Raw genomic sequence first — 16,103 nt, forward strand, 5'->3', positions numbered from 1 at the left:
CAAATGATGCAGATATATTGCTTCTTTCTAGAGTTTTAAATTTATTATATTATGTTAAAGCAGTTTTTGTACAAGATTGTGGAGAAAATTTTGTTTTGGCATGCTTATTATGTAGGTTTTAAACGAAGATCTAATCTTTTAAGATTTTAAAAGAATTTAAAGTTTTTAAATTTGCAAGAGTTTATCATTTAAATTGTAACATTTTTAAAACTAGAAAAATTTTAAAAATTCAAATTTGGAAGATTTTAAGAATTGAAAATTTGAAAGATTTTAATTTTGCAAATTGAAATTTGAAAGAAAGATTTTGAAAGATTTTAAGAGTTGAAATTTGAAAGATTTTAAAAATTGAAATTTGAAAGATTTTAAAAATGGAAATTTGAAAGATTTTAAGAATTGAAATTTGAAAGATTTTGAAAATTGAAATTTGAAAGATTTTTTAAAAATTGAAAGATTTAAGAGTTTAAATTTGGAAGAATTGAAATTTGAAAGATTCCAAAAATTTAAATTTTAAAGGTTTTTAAAAATTTGATATTGAATAAAATTTGAAATTTTAATAAAAATTTTAATTTGAAAATCTCATTAGAAAATTCTTAAAAATTTGCGTTCCTTTCACTCACTGTTTACTGACCATAATCCTGCTCTTCTTCACCGTACGACAAGAATTTCTAATTTTTTGTTCATTTTAAAGAGCACAAGTAATAAGAACTTAGAGTAGAGCTTTAGTGCCATGTCCGGAAGTAAATGTAAATTTATGCGAGAAAAATTATAATCTGTAAGAAAAATAAACTTTTCGAAAATAGATAGAAGAAAAAGGAAATAAGAAGCTAGTCGTGAGGGATGGAGGAGAAATAAATGGAAAATTATCTAACAATTCTACTTTCTCGTGCTGTCTTTCATTTTTGCTGCTCAACATTTTTTATTTTTATATTTTTCATGACGAGATTCTTTTTGAAAAATGGAATTGAATAGATGAAAAGTGGAAGTGCCATTAATCCTCCGTTAGACAACAACATAATTTTATTTCTTATTTTGTGACTTTAAACACTTTTTTTGACATTAAATTTTCTACATTTTTTAATGCTCAGTAAACAGCAATAATAATAACAGATTAGCATAATGATTGTCGCGTGGAGGAAGGAGAAAATTTATAAAAATTACGTCCGATAAGGTAGAAATATTTTTATGACACTCTTAAATTATTACTTGGGGATTCTCACGCGGAGAATAATGGAAATTTTATTTATAGCTTCATTTTTTTAGAAAATTAAATATTAATCTTAAAATACAGAGCAGTTGACAGTGCTTTAAGATTGTTACGAGTGTGTATAAATAAACTGCGGAGAAATACAAGGATTTAAATTTAATATTACTCCGTAAATGGAACTGAGCATTCTTTGGCACAAAAAAATTGGTTTGAGTTCTTCGGAAGACGTGCTGGAAAAATTTTGAAGATGTAATTTTAAATGAGTAGGCAAAAAGTACAGCAGAAAATGTGAAAATATTCTTTTGAACTCCTTTTACATTTTTTGCAACTTTGAAAAGGTATCAAAGGTAGTTCTGTTAAAATGTTAATGATTGAGATGGAGGAAAGGTCTAAAGGTTGTTGAAGGTTCAGTTTCTGTATCGCGATCTCACATAGAGGTGTTTGATGGCGTTAAAGTTCTAAGAAGATATCTGCTTGCATTCTGATGCTTTTTTATACATGTTAGGCTCGGAAACAGTAGGTTGTTATAAACCTCACCATTGCAATCCTAATTGTTGGGCTGCCATCCATATTAGAGAGGGTTTTGATTGACTATTATGTATCCTTTTAAATACATATTCCAGCACAGGGCTCGATCGCAAGCGGTGCATTTATTGATAACAGAGAATACTCGGAGTCAGACTACGGTTTACCCAATTTCCCAATGTATGTAAACATGCTGACCATTGCATTGTTTGATTTCATATAGAGATTATCCTTTATGAGGAATCCACTTTATGATGAAGAACTCATTAAAGACTTTCGTTACGGGATCGTTGACTTATTACTTAATGATTTTATAGAGGTTGAGATTTTGCTATGCTTATACGGTATATAGTGTAGAGTAAATCTTGACATCACTGATCATCATTAGCAGAACTATTTGTCACTATTGAATCTAAGAAGCGAGCAGAAGCTAGTTCCGTTCGAATTCTTTCTATTAACAACCCAAAATGGAAAAATCTAAGTTCTTTCTTTTAAAAAATTTAGTTTGAAATTCCACTCAATCCTCCCTGTCATCTTATCACGAGAACATAACTCCCACTAAATCTTATTCAAGACGTTTTCAACCCATTTCAACAAAATTTCTATCATGAATTAACCAAAACTGCTCCCATAAACGTTTCCTTTATAAAATGCCATTTAATTCACTTTTCACCACAGCAGATTATCATTATGTTCATCTTCTAAGACATTAAGATCGACTTTATTCCTATTGTCATGATAAACTATTGAACGTAGTCTTCATTATAGACTTCGAATGAATGGTTAGTCGAATAATTCATGTAAATTATTGCTAATTGATTATCTTATCGTATTACAATATACACAATTTGTCACCACAATCGATTTACTCCATTTACATTTTATGCTGACAATGATAGTCGTTGTCATTGACATGAAAATGCGTAGTAAGAAGGAATGTTGAAGTTTCTAATATCCTTATTGAATAAAGGTTAAATTCTTCGGATAAATGAATTTTGATAAACTTTTGGAAAGGCTCCCAATTAACCCAAGCATATCCTAAAATAATAATATTTTAAAATTAATTAATTTAATTAATATTTATATCCATTTAACCCATTTCCAATTTATAGAGTCCAATCACATTATGTAACCTTGGCGTTGGCGCGACGTTCGGTGAATCTGTTTTGACTGACTTACCACGCGACAGTACTGTCGTAACAAAGACAACATGTGAACTACTGCGGGTTGAACAACAAGACTTTCGCTTAATATGGGAGGTATGTATGATTTAGTAATATAAGAAGACAAAAAAAATTAATAAATAATGAATGTGACACATTAAGTGCACACGAGCATCGAGTGAGAATATTATGGAATTTAAAATAAACTATAAAAATTACATCACGTCTCAATTCCGGATGTGAATGGATATAAAATTAAGTATTTGTGAGAACAAGGGAAGTGCTTTGTGTGTAATATATTAAAGACCTCTGTTAAGTGTTGATGCTTATTGCTGGGAAGTGGGAGCGTTGCCTGAGCTCTCTTTAGGTTCCCATTCTCTTCTATTCATTTACTTCGCTAGCCGTATAGATCAAATATGGGGTGAAGTTCTATGGGTATGATCTACAATAACTCTGCTTCCTATGTGTTTACGTCAATGGCTTTTTTAAAAAGTATTTTGAATCGTCTAATCCAGTGTTTTAATCGGGTTTATATTATAATATTAGAAGGGTTCGGACACAAGCCTTAAGACTGTATTTCCTGTATTTAAGATGCTCAAATCTCCATTTTTTGGTCGACAGACCTGAAGCTTTGGATGAACCCCAAATATTAGTCATTCAGTCATTAATATGGACTTGGTCCCCAACCGACATTTTACAATACTTACCGCACAAAGTAACCACTCCCTGCATCACATTGTAACACATAAATTGTACAAGACGAGCGAGAGAAAAATTCTTTCCATATTAAATAATTCATCCTCCATAATATACCATGTAGTTTTTGCATTATAATGTGCTAGCACTGTTGCTGTATACTAAATTGCACTCGGTAGCAGATGAGCGAAAAGAATGTGACTCATAAAAGCGAGAAATAATTGAAAATTGAAATCGAGATAGAGAAAAAAAAAATTTTCACTCACAAAAAAGAAAGAAAATCTTTGGAATCACAAAAGAAGCATCAACAAGCTACAAAATGCTCTATTTTCACTACGGATGAATATAAAACTCTACAAAAAGAAGCGAAAAAACTTTGTCATTCTCTATCTCTATCGTACGATTATAATCATATAATATTCTAGAGCTGGATATAAATGCAACAGGCGAATGCACAAACAACAAATTTTGTATCATCATTATGGCGGTGCTTATAAACATTTGCGGAATTCTCAATATCGAAAGCAATATGGTACATTTGTACGTTTTTCTTGCTACTGTTGATGCTGCTGCCGATGTTATGTGTTTATTCAGCTCCATAAATATGAAATTTCATTTGTTTAATGCACTTCACGTACTAAAATAAAGAAATTCTCATATTTATGGTGTCTGATGTTAGGATGATGTGAGCTATTGATCATGGTTTGGCTGATTTGGAGCATTTTGACCATTTTGGATGCAGTGGATATGGTTTCTTTTTAGATGAGCTCATATTTAGCCCTACTGCTTACGATTTTTGCATGGAACATTTGTAATGAATAGAAGAAGGCAGGTAATGATGAGAAAAATGCTCATAAAGCTCATTACTTTTAATTGATCAAAAATCTGATCTCTGGCCAGTGAATCGATGTAACGCGAACTCAACCTTGAGTAAAGTTGACTTAGGTTCGGATTCCCGAGCATTTCAACTTAAAATTGCTAGCACATCCTATCCCTGGCCGGCGTGGCTCTTGTATAAGTTCAGATTTGATGCAATCTGGCCTCAGGTTAGAGTAAAGTCGGTTTGGGGTCAGATAGTTTGTAATGAAGACGCTGAGGTTTGCTCGAAAAGCACATGACGTAGAAATGGTCCAAAATCCGATCTCTGACCAGTAAGACTCATGCCCCAAGTCATTCTTGATGTAACTTAAACTCAAGCTAGAGGAAAGTCGACTTAAGGTCGGATTTTCGACCAATTCTTCGATGTGTGCTTTCCGGGTGGAGTTCTGAATCTTCTCTGCGTACCATAATAAGTAAACGACTCTCTACACAAGAATGCGCTAAATATCCTGCAATTATTTCAAATCTACTCATAATTTCCTTAATATTTTTCATCTCTATCTCCCATTACTACGTCTGCTGTGGCTCATGTGTAATATTCTTTCACTATTTACTGGTGCTTTCATAAGCTCTTTATATTTTTTTTTTCTTTTTCCTTCTTTCGTCTGAATTGAAATGCGAGCGAGAGACGAGACTTTGTAGTCGATTACAATTTTTTTTAATATTGTCTATTGTGGTGATGCTATTAAGTAATTTAATGAAGGAATTACAAATAATAATGCTGATGATAACTATAGTTTGGATGAGGAAACAGCATCAGCAATTATTAAATGTGCTTACAGAATTTTTAATTATTTTCATTTTTGTTACGTACGAAGTGGATAATTTATGAGCAATTTAGAGGTTACAAGATAGAAAACAGACACAGTTGGTTGCCTTTTTTTCCATTCTTAAGAGATTATTACTTCTGTGTTTCACCTTGCTCTCTTTTTTTTCTCGTTATTGAAAATCATCGGATAATCCACTTTGTCAGCTTTTTTATTATAGTCTAGCACAGGAACATATATAACGTGTTCTAAGGGACATTTACTGCACGTAGTTAGACAGTCTTGTAATTGAATTGGAGATTCCATTCGAGAATAAAAAATCGAATTTTAAATAAATGTATCTTGTGACTGATCTTGACCAAATGTCACAAAAAAAAGTTTAAAGGAAGTTGTGACTCGAGATGTGGTCAAGTGACATTTTATTGACAGATTAAGTCGAATTTATATATCAATAAATGTCGATAATCCAAATGATGATTTTCGGTGAGCTTTTGGGTATAAATTGCAGAGTCGATGAGTTTTTGGAGTATATTGACAAATGTGGTACAGCACAGTCGTAAGAGATGTTCTTATAGCAATACGCAATAAAGGGAATGAAGGTTTAAATGTTCTTTTTGTCGCGCTCTTTAACAATCCCCTGTAGGTCAATACTAGGAGCATGCAACCGGAAAACATAGGATATAGGTTCGAATCCCAATTTTCTAAAGATGCTTAGACTTCTTCTAAGGTTCTGAACATCAGCAATATCTCAGATTTCCCACATAATCGCGAATGTACTAAATCAACAGTCTCTAAAGTATCGTCTTGGTTTCAAAAATCAATATTTCAACAGAAAGTTATAGATTCCATTGCTCTAAATATCTCTACTGTACATACCCGATGAAAACACTTTCTATATAGCCAAAATCTCTACAACTCACATTGCTCGTCATTAATAACCACAGATTGATTGTAAATTTCTCACTGCTACATCATATCCGAATTTCAATGGTCTGATGGATAAATCAGCAGCACAAAACCAAGAACCATCGCTCAAAATTCACCTCAGCCTCACTGTCATTTCGATTCGTGTTGTGGTTGACATTGGGAAAAGTCCATCACAATAGCTATATTTTATAATGTCATTGCAAAATCCCTAAATTGAATTTAATTCCATATTTAAAAGTTGCAAGTCACAAAATTAAGGCAGTATTTTAAAATACTTTATATACCTAATTGAAAATCAATTTATTTTAATTAAGGCTACTTAAAAAAAGTTTATTCCATTTGAATGAACCCACTCGATAAATTCAATTTTTTAATCTTTTTTATACCATCTGATTTTTTTTTTGCATTCTTAGAAAAATAAGGAATTAATGAACGATATTATACTGAATTGTAAATTCAAAAATGGTAAGAACTTTTAATTGAAAATAAATTGTGTCCATTTTTAACACATTTGTCGATGTTTTTTTTTTGAACAGGTTTTGCAACACCAGTCACACAAAATATTCCTGTATCGCCTACAAAGAAGCAACTGTCACCAGATCATCCAAATCCAGCACTTCCGATAACTGAAGTAAGTGATTTGCATAAAATTTGCATATTTTATTTTGTTTACTTTTTGGTCCATGAAAATATTATTGGACGGTCGTCTAAAAAATATAGACAGTAAAATGTTATAAATTTAATATACACATTATTGAGGCTAGCCAATATAATATAGACATAATTCCAATTTGCAATTTATATGCATTCATATAAATATTTTTGCATTGACACTCAGTCTATGTGCGGTAATACTCAATAATCGATACAATAATTGTTTTCACTATCAACATTAGCATTATCCAAAATAATTTTCCTTTTTTTTTGTGTTGCTCCGATGAAAATTAATTGAAAATTGCAATTCATGCACATTCATTGATTCGCAAATCGGTGAGTGAAATGGTCATTTTTTAATTTAGAGTTCAAGAGGATTGAAGTGAGATAAACAAGTTTGGAAGGTATTTTGATTGAAATTTTTGAGCATTTTTAAGCGAATTTTGTGGAAGCTTTTCATTCTACTAATTTTCTAGGCTTGCAACATCTGTTGTTTGTAACTATTTTTTTGTGACACAACAAACCTAAGTGGTATGCCACGATCGAACACGGTATGAGGTCATTGGCATTTTCAATTTAATTGTGCAATGGCACAAAGGCTGCTCACTACTGTTCTATATACGGATTAAGAGATCGGCTTCTTAAGAGAATCAAACCATCAGACTCACTCAAAGAGTGAAACATTAGAGCGGTCTATGATTGGCTAATCACACCTGCCACAGAAGCGCCTCAGTGTTGCTTTTACAGACTATCCTTTATGATGAATCCAAGATCTTTATCTGAAGTTTAATATCTCAAATTTCTGACATGAATCTTCTTGTTGGTCAGGGTAAACAGCATTGCAACTCTTGTTTCTGATTTTTCTCATTTATTCGAAATTCTAGCCCGTATGAAAAATCTAACTTGGCTCATGTATTCAAGATTATATTGATCTAGGATATTAAGTAGACTAGAGTTGGCAGGGCTTCAATGTGGAAGCTCCAAAGTCCTTTCAACTCTGACATATTCAATGTCCCTAATTATTAAAATTAATATTTTGAATTTTGAGATTGAAGGATTCGAACTAACGAATTTACACGACTTGTCAAGTGCTCCAAAGAGACATTTATCCGCTCAAGTACTTGTCTGGCCAAAGCCTTATCGCAATGACCATCAAAAGTTTCATAACATCAAAATCCCTTCCAGACAAGATGGCCATAAAGTCTCAAATATCACCATAAATAATCAGCTGAAAAAAAGAATATTCGCAACGAAAATTGAATCTTTTTTGTGTTTTTGACTGTTAATTAAAAAAAGCAATTGATTCATGAACAAAAAGCAGCCTTTCAGTTAAAATAAAATATTAAATTACTATCTTCAACCAATTAATTTATTTATGAGCCCATGAATATTATTTTTTTCTCCCTTATTAAAATCATACAAAGTTTTTAAATAAAAATTAATTGGACAATATGATCCTACTGTATTTACATTAAACTGTATACAATATTTCAAAATATTATTTAAATCTTTTATTTATTTATTCAACTGAATAAATTTTATTGAAAAGTAATTATGAATTTCAAATTTATCAAATGACTGCAAAAATTATATTCGGAAGATTAATTAATTCTAAATTAATTTTTTACCCAATGTTGTATTATTGGAGATTTGAAATCTCATTGACACTCGATAATGTAGGAAGTGGCATATCATTGAAAATGCAAAAATAATTATGTGCCAAAAATCGGAATAGCTTTTGATTAAATAATGGAATGCTTATAAATGATGTCTATTTTATTAACCCTATGCTTTCATGATACATCAATGCTACTACGGAAGTGTTTTTTGACAGTTACGATAATTTGATTTTTGAAAGATTCTCTTCGATAGAAGTTTTTATGAATTTTCATCAGATCCAAGCAGATATCCCAAGTAAAGTTTCTCGAGACAAATACCAAGACTTCTAAGATTTCCCTTTTAGTTTCCGTCTTGAGCCTGGTCTCGGTCTTGAACCCTATTCTCGTTCACTGTCTCGGATTACTGTCTCGGTCCCTATCTCTGACATTGTCTCGGTCACTGTCTTGGTTCCTGTCTCAGTCCCTCTCGGTCCCTGTCTGACTGTCTCTGACACTATCTCGGTCACTGTCTCAGTCACTGTCTCGATCCCTGTCTTATTTCCTGTCTCGGACACTGTCTCGGTTTCTGTCTAGGTCTCGGTCTCAAAAATTCGTCGAAAAAATCAGAAAAACAAGTAGGTTTATCTTGCTATAAATCCTACATTTGAGGAACTTGCCAAACCATGCCACAGCCCTAAATATATTTTCCTAAATATAGGAAAAAGACGCTTTCCTTGTAACTAAACGTCATGTACAAAATGCTCGGACCCCAAATAACTAGATATCCCTTCACAACTAGACGTCATACATAAATCAACCCCACATAATGTGGAAGTGTAGTTTTAATTACCGTGTTACTTTTTTGAATATTTGATGCATGGCTGCTTTGGCTATTATTCTATTAATTTGAATTCAGGATTTCTCAATGAAAAGACCTATTATGTACCAAAAAATGTTCATTAGTCTACAAACTAGTAGTTTTTTTATGGAAAATCATTTCAAATTTTCAACCCACTTGCTATACATGCATAGACATGAAAACAATACAATAAAAAAACTCACTCGAAACATTCATGTTCATTCAATAGCCAAAAGCATAATTCGCTTGATATCCAGGTCAATAAAGGACATTCATCAATGTGCATTTCAAATGAAATTAAAATTGTGTTTATTGCAATTTTCATGTCAAATTGATTTTCATTTCAATTGTGGAAAATTCTTTTGTATCAGCATGAAAAAAAATAAAATTCAAAATGCATAAAACGTTGATGGCTATTTTTTCTGTGCTGTGCTGTACGGTTGTCATCGAGAGGGAAGAAAAAAAGGCAAATAAACACAGCAGTATGGAAATTAACAGCAAATGTGGAGCACAGAAAATGGGAAATAAAAAAATGTTTTCCGATTCAATCATAAAATGGCAAAAGCAATAATAATAAAAAGCACTAAAAATAATGATAATCATGATCATCAACATTGATGTTATAAATATTCAAATCCCATTTGAAATGCACATGCATGCATGCATGAATTTTTGCAACATAAAACATGTATAACTTTCAAACTGTTGTTGATATGTTGAAATTGAAACAAATAATACAATGTTGTATATAGCACGTATGGCAACTAGTCTATTATGCTCAATTTCATTCACAAACTTGTATATGCATATGCCTCTCCATTAAGTCATTGCCAACTAACAATCAATTATCCTGAAATGTGAATTTTCCTCAATTTTAAAATGTCTTTAAGGCTTAAAGCTGAATGCACTGCTGGAGACTCAAAGTTTTGTAACTTGCGGAAACAAAACTTACTTTCCAATGCCTGAATTGCTTTCAATAGGATTAAAAAAATTTCTTTTCTCCTTTATAACTTGCTCATTGTAAGAATAAACTGAATGAAGAAGCTTAAAGTTCCTCAAAAAAGAGAGATCTTTAATACTTCAATAATTACCAGCAATCTGTAAATTATTCATAACTTCATTAAAACTTTGTTGATTGCCAATAAAAGTTGAAATTAAATGGAATGAACTGAGAAAGTAGTATTTAAATGAAATTTTCTATGGTTCTATGGGTTTTTGCATCTATTCTTCTGCATCAAGTTGAATTGGACGTGCAACTTTTGTTGACCAGATTCAAAATTTGACCATTATTAAGTTCATGGTTGAAAATGTTTTAATAAAGGGGATTGTCACTTCTACGTCATTTAAAAAGATGCAAATATTTTACTGACAATTAAAATTTTTTTTTGTCCGTTTGATAATAATAATGCAATTTGTTTTTGCATCTTTTTCTGCATCATTTAAAAAGATGCAAACAAACTTAAATTTAAATTTATTCAATTTAAATTTTTTTGATCGTTTAATATTTTTAAAATAAAAATTTGTACGCAAAATAGTTTTTGGATCTTATTTTCGCATCATCTTAAGAGTTGTTCAACTTTTTTGAACAGAAAATTCAAAATTTATTTTAACGTTAATGATTTTTTGAATTTTTTACATCTTTTTCTCCTTTTAATGAAGGATTTTGCATCCTTTTTCTGCTTTAACTGAAGGATTTTACATCTTTTAGATCGAAAATTTCAAAGTTTATCTTTCCGTTGAGAAAAATCTTAAAGTATATTTTAAATTTTTCAACATTTTCTCATCAACAACAGAAAATTATCGTGTCTAATTAACATAATTTCACTCCCATCTGTAGCAATTATCTTCACAACTGCCACGTCATTAAAAATTAAAACCACCAAATTGAAAACAATTTTTTCTCGTTTCATAATTAATTAATTACACTGATTATTAATTTTTATTAAAACAAATTGGTTAGAAAATGAAGAAAAGAAAAGAACAATATATATTTAAGCATTAATAATTAATATCCTGAAATTGTCATATCGAAAAATTAATAATTATTTTCTACTCAATCTTTTTCTCATTTATAGTCACCAAGTCCTGCGATGCATAAAATGGGATGGGCGTTACGAACACTTTTATTAAACGACAGCACAGGATGCTTGAAAGATCGAAAAGTGTCAGGTAGATTGATAAGAAAATGTGCACCGGGCAGTGAATTGGTAGATTGGCTAATGAATTTATCGCCTGTCGTACACACACGAATTCAAGCGACTGGCATGTGGCAAGCGTTGTTGGAGGAAGGTGTTATTTCACATGGTAATTAAATATTCTTGAGAATTTTTCTTATTATCCCTTTACCTTTTTTGCAAGTGACAAGCCATCACGTAATTCAGTCATTAATTAATTTAGTTTCTTTGCTTTCTATTTTCATCTACCCATATCGCCTACATTCGTCATTTTGTCTATACTGTGTTGCGTTTAATATTATGAATAAATATTAAAACAGTCGCAAAAGAGCAGCCATTTAAGGATAAAGTTTTTCTTTATCGATTTCGTGCGGACGAGGATGGAAGCGGCACATCACCATCAACAGATGATACAAATTCAGCAAATGAACACATTAAAGAGGGATTAACGCAGCTACTTCATCGTGGTCCTGATGCTACTTTAAGATTAATTTTAAGAAAACCGTGAGTTCAATTAGATTATTGACCTGAATTTTTAGGGCAATTAAATGTAAAGGGTATGCAGTATGTACTTGTTATATTTCTCAAATGAGTTGCTAAGTAATTAATGAAAATAATTGGGTTGACTTCTTGAAAGGTTGATGTTCTTGACAAGGTATAGTCACTTGGTAATGTGACTGAATATCCAGGGGTTAAGGTTAATTAAGAGACACATTTTAATGGTTGATGTGGATATTCAGTAGGCACATTTTAATGTATAGCATAATATATACTCTAATAAAACCTTAGATTGGATGAAATCCCTTCATTCATCTCGTTTGAGAGCTTAACATTCTCGAGTGGAACATACTGGGAGCAGTCAATTGTATGTGTAATAAGCTTGACATATCGTCTGAGTGGCACAATGTTGCGAACCGCAGTTCGGGATCGTGACCTGTTCTACAAATGTCAAACTGATAGTTAGACATACGACGACTAATCGACACCTGTAACACATGCGTTTACCTTTATTGGAATCAAATCGACTCTACTCAGAGCCACTTAATTTATTTTCCATCAACCCTACTTGATGTCAACTTAAATCGACTTGAATGATGTCTTGTATGAAAAGAAGAGCCAATCTAGAGTCCACCAGTAGCAAATCAAATCAACTTAAGTCAACCTTTCAGCATCCCACGTCTTCATCCAAATCAGTCCTCATTATGACTTCCTTTGAATGTCCAACTTTATTTCCAGTTTACATTCCTTGATTAAAGAACTCAAAAAGGATGTAACTAAGCTACAAAAAGGAGAAGAAAACACCTTAAGAAAAGGAAAAAAAAATTAATTCCAGTTAATTATCATAAACTACCTTCATAGCATGTTTCCGGTTTGTCTGATATAATGATTTATGTAAACCTCTTTTCCGTCGGCGTCTTCTTCTTTCGTCTCATTCGTAGTCATTGCTTAAAGGAAACAAGAAATCATGTAACGAAGCGTAGTAATACGATTCCAAAATAGCAGCAAAAAAAAAGTTTCATTTTCCTTGATATTCAAGACATTTAAAGTTTCATGTGTGAACCATATTGTACGTGACATGAATGCATCTTGTGAATATCATGCCATTTATGAGTATGATATGTGTGGCTCCTCATCCTTCACGTCATTTAGAGTTTATGCTATATATTTAATGTTTATAGCCAAATGGGGAAAATAACAGAGAAATTTATTAAAACAGACGGAAAATGAAAGTTATGGAAGTCCATTGCACATTTTTTTCTTCTGTGCTTAGCTATTTGTAAACTACGTCAAGGGTCGTAATTACATTATGATAATGAGGATGATGTGTCAGACATTTTTTTCATCTGAAGACATGACAATTGTGGATGTCCATAAAACAAATTGCTCTAAATTATCCATTTTGAGTGTACATACTGCGTAATTTCCATGAAATCTGAAACGTTTATTAATGCTCTTCTTATTTTTTTTTTTCAATCTCCCTTAAATAGATCCCACGAGCGGACGCCAGAGGAATTGGAATTAGTATTTGAGGAATTGTTACATATCCCAGCCTTATCACACCTTTCAACATCAATTAAGCGTGAACTTGCTTCAATCATTGTCTTCGAATCTCATGCTCAAGCGGGAACTGTTTGTGAGTTGAATTTTTGATCAATCCATAGACCAATTTATTTCTTAACCTAATTTGCCTCTTTTTTTTTATTATTTTTCCCTTATTGAATTTTGTGGATGTAAGAACCTTACCCATATGAATTATTTCTTATACACACATGCGATTATCAATGCACGAACACACCATAAACTCATATGATGTATATGAGAATCTTACTGCTACTCATTTTCGCCAAAAAAAAAAGGTTTCTCTATGAATCGCCCTCCCATGAAAAATTACAAATTTCATTTCTCCTTGAGGTTATATTAAAAGTGCTGCATACACCTTCGTCTGGCTCAATAATCTTGCCTTCTTGTTCTACATTTTTATTCGGATTACTATGAATTTTTGTGTATGATAACCTTTCTAGACCCATACTTAACTTTATAATAAACATGTATTTTCATGGAAGGCGAAGGTGTATAGTTGTGTATGGATCGCATATAGTCTTGTGTCACGCGTCACTAGATTTTATTTTTGCCTTTTATTCTGGGCACTATTGTAGTTTTTCATAGCTAAGTTTTGTGATAATGTTAAAATTTTGAATACATTTTGGATTATTTGTGATCAAATTTTGGTGATTTTGGCTTTGTAGGACTTACCTAACTGAAGCAGTTGACTAGTTTCTCTTCAGCCACTTTTAAACACTCTCTCAATTCTAAAGTCTAGAGCTCGAAGTTGACAAGTACCCGATAATAGTATATAGTTTTCGCTTACAGGAAGAGGAAATGAGGATGTATCGACCATACTTTAAGGAAGTATCAAATTTCTGAATCAAAATTAGTTACTTCCTTGCGTCACTGGACATAATAATCAATTATGATCCATGACCTTTCTTAAGTGTCGCCTGAGGCTGACTCAATCAATGGCTATCATTTTAATTTTCTGATCCATCTCCTCGACTCAATTTGCTGAAGGATTTTAAAGTTAAAATATTCTAAAATCCATTTTTGCAAATAAAAAGGAAGGATTATTGTCCTCTTCCGATCGAAATAATTCAGGATGCTCTACATACTTACTTACTTAACTAGCCATACAGATCAATTGTGATCCAAAGCCTCCCTCCTATTCCTTCTATTTTCTCCTACTTATCCATCATAATAAAAACTAAGCACCGATAAAAATCTGATATTCAAAGTCAATGTCTCGATTGAGGCCATTTTCGATAGCAATAAAATATTATTATTCCCAGAGCTTTTATCCAAAGATACTAAACATAAATCTGAGGCAGGTATTAACTTCCAAATCGATATTCAATATTGGTGATGTAACCAGAATGTTTTTGAGGGGTTGACATGTTCTGGATTGAGAATTGTTGGGTTTGGTCATGAATTCTACATTTTAGAGGCGCAGATCTGTAGTTTTGGATGAATTCTAGTCAATTGTAGGAAGGGTCTTGGAAATTTTTCCCGAAAAACTCAGAAAACTAAAGAATTTTGACCCTCTGACTTCATACACATATCCTCCCATACAGTACAATTCTCTACAATATCTTCAATCAATGCAATCGACTCAACGAAGCAGAAAATGCGCTCAATTTCGAATCAAATTTACTGAAACAATTTTTCATGCTTCACCTTTTTTTTCCCCATCGCTTGTGGCTTTTTCGTAATCAAAGAAAATGTAATTTTCCCACACACATGATCACACAATATATCCAGATTCTTTTTTTTTATCATGAATTTATTTCACAAGCTTAAGAGAAAGATTTAAGTCCCAAGATAAGGACCTCAACCAAGAAAACATTCAATCACACTGAAAGTTTTTTTTTCTAACCTTTCTTATCGCTTCCATCCATTTCTCTCTTTTTTTTATATCCCTTGTAATATAGTTCCTTTCGTCCCTGCTTTGTTTTATTGCTACTTTATAATTGATAGTATTTTTTTAAGGAGTAAATTATTACTTGACTTTTTGCATCCATCCATTAAAGAATCCATTATGTGAAAGATCCTTTTTATCTAATCACGAACAATCTTTCCTCTTTTTTATTGTTTTATGCAATTACATACATAACAACGCGTAACTCCAATGAACAACAACAACAACAACAACAACAACAGTGTTTAATCAAGGTGATGAGGGTAGATCGTGGTATATATTACAAAAAGGAAAAGTCGACGTCGTTATTCATGGGAAAGGAACAGTTGCAACATTAAAAGAAGGAGATGACTTTGGAAAGCTTGCACTTATTAATGATGCCCCAAGGTAATTTTCTTTTTATTCATTTTTATTAGCTTAAGAAATGAAAATAAAAATGGAAAATTTTCCCGGTTCTTTTTCACATTTCACTGGAATAATAAGTACTTCAACTTCTTCTACTTCTTTTGTACCCATTTTTATTTAATTTTCAGCAATTCCCTTTTTTCAATTGCTCTCTGATTTACTTCTTTGAAATTCTAATTATATTTTCTATAGCATTCACTTCCCTTTATTCTATCTTTTCCTTTCATGTGAATTGTATGAGAAAGAGAAGAATTCCACTAGATATAATTTTTATTATGATTT

At 31.8% G+C, this 16,103-nt stretch overlaps 1 protein-coding gene across 6 annotated transcripts in view; it reads left to right on the top strand.

The window, feature by feature from the left end:
• Positions 1-16,103, top strand: part of Epac (Exchange protein directly activated by cAMP) — a 106,207-nt gene that overhangs the window by 66,409 nt on the left and 23,695 nt on the right. For all 6 annotated transcript variants that reach the window (XM_070643273.1, XM_070643270.1, XM_070643274.1 and 3 more), the window contains 7 exons: positions 2,842-2,988; positions 6,575-6,626; positions 6,698-6,792; positions 11,348-11,576; positions 11,767-11,950; positions 13,435-13,580; positions 15,659-15,803. In XM_070643273.1, the coding sequence (XP_070499374.1) occupies positions 2,842-2,988; positions 6,575-6,626; positions 6,698-6,792; positions 11,348-11,576; positions 11,767-11,950; positions 13,435-13,580; positions 15,659-15,803 (998 nt within the window). The remainder of the gene's footprint in view (positions 1-2,841; positions 2,989-6,574; positions 6,627-6,697; positions 6,793-11,347; positions 11,577-11,766; positions 11,951-13,434; positions 13,581-15,658; positions 15,804-16,103) is intronic.

This window comes from Chironomus tepperi, unplaced genomic scaffold (assembly GCF_022539635.2).
Source record: "Chironomus tepperi strain 1889 unplaced genomic scaffold, CSIRO-AGI_Ctep_v1 contig_309, whole genome shotgun sequence".
Lineage (NCBI taxonomy): Eukaryota > Metazoa > Arthropoda > Insecta > Diptera > Chironomidae > Chironomus > Chironomus tepperi.